The sequence below is a fragment of the Cariama cristata genome, unplaced genomic scaffold (assembly GCF_000690535.1).
Source record: "Cariama cristata isolate BGI_N322 unplaced genomic scaffold, ASM69053v1 scaffold6282, whole genome shotgun sequence".
NCBI classification, from domain to species: domain Eukaryota; kingdom Metazoa; phylum Chordata; class Aves; order Cariamiformes; family Cariamidae; genus Cariama; species Cariama cristata.
In genome coordinates this window covers 3,363-12,312 of record NW_009605407.1, presented here as the reverse complement: position 1 = coordinate 12,312, position 8,950 = coordinate 3,363, and the positions used below count along the sequence as shown (strand labels likewise).

Here is an 8,950-nt window from a genome sequence, read left to right as displayed (position 1 = left end):
CCTCTTTCACCTCATTTTTGTCAGCCTAAACAAGTCCAGTCCCCCCAATCTCCTCTCACAAATCAGCTACTCCAGGCCCTTCACCATCTTGGCAGTCCTCCACTGAGTGGATCCTCTGTTTTCACCACATTGTCCTTGAACTAGGGGACTTCTTTGACTTTGAACCAAGAATGCTGTGGGAGATGGTGTCAAAAGCCTTACTCAAGTGAAGGCATACTACATACGCTGCTCCCCCCTCATTCCCACAGACATTCATTTTATCACAGAAGGCAATCAAGCTGGCGGATGTAGATTGTCCTCCTAAATCTGTGCTGACTGTTCCCGATTACCTTTGTGGTTTTTACATGGTTGGAAATGGATTCCAAGACTAGATACTCCACCATCTTCCCAGTGACCATGGTGAGACCAACTAGCTTATAGCTCCCTGGCTTCTCTTTCTCCTCCTCCTCTTCCTTAAAAGCAGGCATAATATTAACATGTTTCCAATTGTCGGGAAGCTCCACCAACTGCTGTAACTTCCTGTAAATGATCAACACCAATAACATCAGCCAACTCTACCTGCATTTTTAGGTGAATCCTGGTAAAGCCAATGGATTTGCATTCATCCAGCTTTTCTGTCATTCCTGCCCTGTCTCGCCCTCACTATTGTCTCCTTTCCAAAACCTTCTTGTTTTACACAGAGGTTTGGGAGCAAGCTTTGCTTGGGAACGCTGGGGGTGGGGTGGGGAAGACAGTTCCTCAGGCTTTTCCATGCTACCCATCACTAGGTTGTCTCCCCCATCCACCAGTGGACCCACATTTTCTCTGGACTTTTCTTGTGATCAGTATGATTTGTAACCCTCTATGTCCCTAGTCTTAGTTCCAGCTGAGATTTGACATTCCCGATTTTGTTCCCAAGTGCCTGTGCAAAGCTTTCGTACTCCTCCTTTGCTGCCTGTCCCTGTTTCTACTTCTTACATTCTCTCTTTTGTTCATAGGCAAGCTTCTTGTTTAGCCAGCAGGGAAAGGCTTTGTGCCAAAATTCCCAGTCTAACTACACAACAGATTGTTCCCGCACATCTGTCCTGGTTTCAGCTGGGACAGAATTAATTTTCTTCCTAGTAGCTAGTAGAGTGCTGTGGTTTTGGATTTAGTGTTGAGAATAATGTTGATAACACACTGATGTTTTAGTTGTTGTTAAGTTGTGTTTACCCTAAGTCAAGGACTGTTCACTTTCCCATGCTCTGCCAGCAAGGAGGTGCACAAGGAGCTGGGAGGGAGCATGGCCAGGAAAGCTGACCCCAACTGGCCTAAGGGATATTCCATACCATAGAGCGTCATGCCCAGTATAGAAACTGGGGGAGTTGGCCAGGAGGGGCTGATTGCTGCTCGAGAACAGGCTGGGCATCAGTCAGTGGGTGGTGAGCAACTTAATTGTACATCATTTGAGTTTTTTCTTCTATTTTACTCCTCTCTCTCTCTCTGTTATCTCCCTTTTCATTACAGTCATTATTATATTTTATTTTATTTTCAGTTATTAAACTGTGCTTATTTCAACCCACAGATTTTACCTTTTTCTGATTCTCCTCCCCATCCCACCAGGGGGGAGGAGTGAGTGAGCGCCTGCACGGTATTTAGTTGCTGGCTGTGGTTAAACCATAACAACGTCAAAATGTGTTACTGAGCTCTCAGTAAGCTTTTTTGAAAAATCATCTTTCCATGGGATACTTCTCCCGTTTGTGGCAGCTTCTGAGGGAATTACTATTGACCTGGCAATTCCCTAAATATGCAGAATTTTGTTCTCCTAAAGTTCAAAGTCCAAACAGCTCTGCTATTTACCTTCCCAGTATTCCTCTGGACCCTGAACTCTCGTGAGGACTACAAGCCAGGTGGCCATATTCACCACCAGTTCTTCCCTGTTTGTGAGCAGGTCAAGTACAGGATTAGCACTCACTGGCCCTTTAGTATTTGAACTAGATTTCATTAGTGACAATTTTCTAGGAACTTCCTGGACTGCTTTCACTCACTGCATGAGAGTTTTGCTCTGTCAGATGATGTCCGCATAGCTGAAAACCTCTAGGAGGACCAGAGTCTGGGAGTAGGAGACTTCTGCTAGTTGTTTGTTGAAACCCTCCTTTCCCACCACGTCCCCAAGATGCTGATCACTTCACTGCACATGGACTTGCAATTCTTGTTTCTTTACTGAGCTTCATGCTTAAGTGTACTGAACTTGATCGAAACCTCTGAATATCTTCTCTGAGCAGAAAGGTGAAAGTTTCACCTATAGCATTCTCCCTTGCTTACGTCCTCCATTTACATCTACTGCTAACCAACTTTTTGGCACTTATTTTCTATCCTGATGATGAAAAAACACTTACTTCTAAGGAACAGTATTAGTCTTTCTGGTAAAACTGATCTGAAGAAATGGGCATTGATTCTGCTTTTACAGTGTCAGAAACCTAGCAGGACGCTAAGCTGGCACCCATCGAGGAAAGAGCATCCCATTTTATTGCCTTCACATCCAGCATCTTGTCACCAACTCTTCCATTCATAACTGCCATCTCCCTGGTACCGAATGAGAAGCATTAGCTCAGTCACCATCATTACTAATGGTATAATCATGCCTGAACAACTAACATGAATTCCCTTGGCAGTAAAACAGAAACTGTCTTTGTTCCACGGGTACTCAGTGCTTCTGTGTTCACAGTGCAGAATTTAGGCCTGCCTATGCTAAGTCATAAACACTTGCTGGCATCTATACCTACCCCAGGAATTAGTTGTTTTAATGCTACTGGAGAATCACCTTCACCAAAACGTCAGTGAAGCCGTTTTGAAAAATGAGTTCTTAACTATAGTTCCAAGATTATATTCATGAAAGACCATAAACCACCAGTAGATTTGTTTATCCGAAAAGAAAACTTCCACTTGGTGATAATCAATCTTCCTCTTGTTCTATGTGTCCTTTCTAAGAAAACTGTTTTAAAGTTGACGATTAAGAACTGGCTTATGGCTAGATCAGGATATCTGTTATATACTGAATGGTCTCAGTCTCCTTGTCCTCATGGATATTTGCTATGCCCATAAATGAGATCACATTGCAGTTTGCACAGACAATTTGAAGTTTCATGGTATGCTAGTCTGTCATTCTGCAAATGGTAGTTATTACAGCAAATTACAAAAAAACTCTATTAATAGACTCCTAAAAGAATTCTCCAAAATAAGAACAAAGTAATTTAACCATCTAAGATGCTGATGTTGGGAAAAGTGAGACATCAAATTAGCATATCACTATGACTCTGCCAGTTTCTAGGAGGTGTGAAACAGTATTTCTGCTGACAGATGGATTCTGAAAGTAATTTTTACAACTATATTTAAAATATCCCTTCCCTCATCATCTCCTTTTATGATTCTGCTTAGAGGTTCTTTTCACAATAATTTTATTACCATCATAACAGGTCATTTTCCTAAATGCCTCATCATTTGGTCCAATTTTGGATGAAAAAATTCCATTATTTTCTTATTTTCAAAAAGTGGCAGAAAAATTTTGTTTCAGGTTAGATTTGTAGACGTGCACTCTTGTATTCATCAATTCAGTTTTCAAATATAACTATCTCCTCTATACTTCCATCTCAGACACCTTATGTTTGTTTACAACTCTTGGTTTATAAGATAAAGTCTGTATGTGTCCATGAAGCTCCCCTGTTTTGTAATGAGAAATTTATATTACCAATAGACTACTCGGCCCTTCAGGTGATCCGCAGACCTGAGATCTGTAACAAAATGTTTGGCTACAGTAGTGACACTGCACAAAAAGTGACGTGTCCCGAGCACTCACATCTTTACAACTGCTTGGTCTGGAGTTCCTTTCCCTCGTAAATTAAGAAACAGCATTCAATATATTCTGTGTGTATTATCTATATGTTAAATAACAATAAACTGCTGTTTATGAATTTTCACAGAAATGTAACATTACGCCCTAATCACATTCTAAATTCCTCAAGTCATGGTTCCATTTGTGTTAACATCTGCTTCTTACTCAAGCCAAAATCACCTGAAGGCTTTCTGCAAAGCAGTTCTTCAGGATGCATCTTGCTAAATAAATAGAACATGGTGTTTCAGAATGCCTCCTGTTTCTTTAGATCACTTACCAAAATATTAAATCCCAAGTACCCACAACCTGGAAAATCTCAAAATGGTTATCAGGTTGAAACCAGATAATATACCAGAAAGCTAAACTTGAATCCTGAGAAATATCAATCATATTTCATCAGCTTATCAGCTTCGCCTAAGACATTTCATTAACTACTAACTGGAACAGTGCATGGGCTTTTATCAAGGTTACTCTATTGTTAGTCATCCTCTTTGGATATCTAATTTAACAAAATTGTATTAAAGTGAATTTTAGTTAGACTAAAAATTGTCTCCATTTTTGACTGACTGAGAGTCAATGCAAGTAGAACATGCACAGACATGAACTCAAACAAGAAAAAGAAGTTACTTGTTGTAACGAGTCCTTTGAGATGTTTCCTGTGTATGTTTCAAATGCTGTTGTACTTTCTAACAGGATTAACAGTCGTGAAAGAACTCGGGATTAGCAGACTGCTTCTTTATATACCCTCTAAGCAGAAAGCTCAAGATTTGTAGGGACTAACTGTAAACAATCAACAGCATGAAGTGTTACATGGAGCATTTTCATCTGCACACAACTATGAGTTAAAATCAATAGCTTCCAAATTAAAACCATAATTTCAGTTAGAAAAAAGCCAGTTACTAATATTCGTTATTCTTAAAGTAAGAACAGATTGTTTCCAATACTGATTGAGGAAAAAAACATAGAATGGGAACTGCAAAGTTTAGACCCTATGGAGATAAAAAAGATTTGATACTGTAATAATAATAATTGAGAAATCATATTTTAAGCACTTGTCCTAATATCTGTAGAGTTTTTTCTTAATTAATCATCCCCATGTTCTTGTATACTCTCACAAAGTAAGACAGAAACTGCTTGCTAACCAGTATGTTTCTCTTTTTGAACTTAATCAGGCTAATATTTACTTTCAAGGAGCCTCTTCTCCTTTTTAATGTTCTGCTAGAATCTACAAGTGGGCCTTTGGTCAGTGTGAGAGTTTGCAGCATACCTCCAACAGGCTGGATTTTAATACCAAGGCATAAAGTCTCAAACAATAGGCAGCTTCGAAAGAATCAGGCTCCAGAGTAAACAGCTGTTGGTTTATAACTAACTACTTAACCCTAACCTAAACAGTAACCTTCTTCCATTTACAATTGTGGTTTTTTGGTAGGTATGTTTTCTTGCTCAAAATATCCCAAAAGTACTTAGACTTTGAACATGACATCTAAACTAAACAATTATATAACCCAATACAGTTGTTTCTTAAAATAAACTGATCAAAACAGTAGATATTATTTTGTGAATAAAACCGGTGTTTAAAATTCAGTATTAGATGCTTGATTCACAAAGCAGAGTGTTACAGGTGCTCTACATGGAGCTTTAAACAAGTTTAAAATACACAGCCTACATTTGCAAAACAAAACCACGATTCTGAATGACTTCTGCACGTAAGTTATAATTAACTATTTTCTGGATTTTATTTAAAGCAGAAAATGAGCAGGCTATCAAATAATGAATACCTATTTCCTGATTTTTTAACCATGTACTAAATAACACTTTCTCAAATACATGAAGTATTAAGAACTTACCTAAGGATGGTGCTATCCAATATACTAGTGAGTAACTCAAAAATTTGTCATAGAAACAATTTGCATGTAATGAAAAAGCCAATGCTGGGTTAAATATTGCTCCTGTGAGATTTCCACCTGCAATAAAACGTAAACAATATGAAATCAAACCATCTTTCTTAATATTTATTTTAAATTAATATTGAAAGGCACATGCACAACACTACAAGAAATGTACACCCTGCAATAAAATTAATTAGCAGAAATAATTTGAACAGATAAACTCTTCTGAAGTTATTTACCCAATGATATGTTTAACAGTTTAACTGTTTTCTAAAATGCTTTAAAATATCTGAAATGTAGGCTATAACTTCCTTCATCTCTTTCTAGCAAATATTCTTTGAAGAGATGAGTTTGGCTAATGTTGAATGTTTCTACTGATAACCCTATAAGCTGTTTTACTAACAGTCCGTATCAGGCTTTTAGAAGAGACAGAAATTACACAAATATTAGTAAACAAATACTGAGTTTTCATTATATCCCCATGTCGCATGTAACACATATGCAAGATAATGGAAAAAACTGTCAAGCACTGTTCTTGCTAAGCTGACCTCTATACTTTCTTATTAGAAGACTAATACTATCATATCAATTTATAGAACGCTAAGATTATCATACGGTAATAACAGTGGGAAAAGCCTTCACAATCATTCTGTATGTTGTTTGAAGAAAATAAAAGGAAATGCCACTCCACTCTCTTGAAAAAGGAAGCTTAAAGAAGCCAAGCATCTTTCCTTGCCTCTGATTTTCAGATGTAAATGAAGTTGCCTAAACATTCTCTAAATAACTAGATCCAAACCTATTGCACTGTGGGTACTAAACTGTAACTGCAGTGCAGATGAACCTGGAGGTAAGTGTTTTAAATTCCGACATGTGTTGTTCCTCTCATTACAATCCTGCAGAAAAAAGCATTACCCAGTAAAATTATCAGTTTCTGTACTATTAGTTACTAACCGTCCCATATGCGTTTTATCTATTAATTTCTAGCCATAAAAGATTGTATAATTGCGATTATTTAGTTTCTTAAAGCTTATTCTTGATTTTCTCAAATAAGCCAGCATGAGCTTTGAATTTATCCTTTGTACAAATACCATGCTGCTGTAATCCTCATTTGTTATGAGCATGCAATCATTTACCAAAAGTTTTAGTAAGGTCTTTGTCATTCTCTTCTTCTGTATTTCTCTTTCTATATTCTCCTCCTTATTTCTTTTACTGTTATTACAGTTCCAGAAGGTTTTAATCCTTGTTGACCTACTCAGTTTACTCTGGTTTCACACTTGTTCGCAAGAGCAACTCTGATTTACTGCGCAGTCTGTTATTCTGCACGTTGACACATTAACAGCTTGCACTGTTGCCAGGAAGGCCATCTACAGTAATTTACTTTGCTTTAATCTATTTATGAATTCACTGCTTCTGCTTTTATATCCACAAACATATACTTAAGAGTAGAATTTCACTCTCAGGATGCAGTTGCTGTTTCTGAACACTAAACATCAGAGTTTTAACTGCTGTATTTTGTCAATATTCATCACTAATAACTACTGGAATATCAACCCTAGGCCCGGGCCACTACTATAATCTTATTTAAAAATATTTATTAAGCATCTCCATCTGTGTACCAGAAAAGATAAATCATTTTATGGCAAAAGAAGTGTAACATCTTTGATGTGGTACACATGAAAACTTAAAAAGTTGAAGTAATGTGTGCTCCACACAATGTGTGAGAAAGTAATTTTAACTTTTGAAATTACTAAAGGCAAAACCAAAATTAGGAAGAAACTCAGAATTAAAAATACGTATGTAATTTTTACCTTGATATATTAGGCTCAGAAAGATCTAATCAATTTCATACCATTCTGACTTCATTGTAGTATTACCTCTAAATTAAAAAGCCCTCAAAAGGTGTATTTTTTTTTCTTTTCCTAATTTCCTAAAGGAAATATCCAAAAATATTCTTTACCAACATGTATATGGTCTGCATCCTTATCTTCTGAGTGAGTCATTGCCTTAATATGCAGAGGCATAACGTTCTCTTTTTCCTTCTATTTAGCAGAAGAAACAGAGTGAATGTGGTACTGGAGCTTTTGTGTGCAGTATGTACTACTATAAAAATTTGGTCTGTGTAAGACTAAATGTAAAAAAAAATCCAAATATTTTTAACTATGAAAAAGTACAAGAAAAACTAAAGGGACAGCTTGTAATTTTGCAAATCTGTATAATCAAATGTTATTGGTTGGAGTAAGTTGCATGGCATACCTTTTATGGGGTACTCACAACAGTGACCTATCAACATTTATTTTTTCCAACAACTTCACTTAGTCAACCATATAAATACAATTTAATGTTTTTGAGCCCTGTATGTGTATCAATACATTTAGATGGGTGTAAGCCATAGGGATATGGCTATCCTTCAAAATTTTACCCAAACCAAATTGGCATAAGAGATATTCCTTCTTATAGTCCCTTTCAGACAGCAATCATTCTTACTTACAGAAATCAAAACTCTTACAGGATACAGCTTTCAAACTCCTAGTAGAACGTAATTCATGGGATTAAATCTGATATACACTATGTACGAGATGTATTTTCTAACATTTCTCATTCATTCATAACTGTAATAAACACAGGTCCTGAAGTCACAATTGATTTGGTTTTTAAAATCAGAGTGTACAAAGAAATTAGCATGAATTTTACTTTATAAATTTAATGCATGTTTCTGAGTTCCTAGCTAGAACACTGTATCTGTCAAATTGAAGTCCGAGAAATCCTTATTCATACAATATTCTGAACTATTTGATCTTTTTGTAGGAAAAAGGAAGAATGTTACCAGCGTGCCTAAATTAGCATTGCTTTGCCTAAATTTGCACTGGTTGCTTAGCCCTTTGGTGCTGGCTGAGCAAGAAAGATCCATTCCTCTTAAAGATGCGCTCAAGTTCCTTATAAACAGTTAACAAAGAGGTGCAGAAGATTTCCTGAGAATGATCCAGCCCAGCTAAGTTAAGCATCTGCCTGCCTTCAAAGCCTGTAGAGGAGAACTTGGCCTGCTGGAGGCCACTAGCCGTAACACCCACTTTGGAAGTCACCCTTCCCACTGTGGGTACAAAGCACCGTTTCTCAAACTGGAGGCAGAACAGACATGGCTAGGGCTACGCCACGAGACCTACGGGATATACTGTGGGATGTATATATGGACCAGAGATGGGTCGTGGCGGTC

At 37.3% G+C, this 8,950-nt stretch overlaps 1 protein-coding gene across 1 annotated transcript in view; it reads right to left on the bottom strand.

Moving 5' to 3' along the window:
* Window positions 1–8,950, bottom strand: part of AQP11 (aquaporin 11) — a 12,885-nt gene that overhangs the window by 806 nt on the left and 3,129 nt on the right. Inside the window, exon 2 of the mRNA XM_009695933.1 lies at window positions 5,698–5,814. Within this exon, the coding sequence (XP_009694235.1) occupies window positions 5,698–5,814 (117 nt within the window). The remainder of the gene's footprint in view (window positions 1–5,697; window positions 5,815–8,950) is intronic.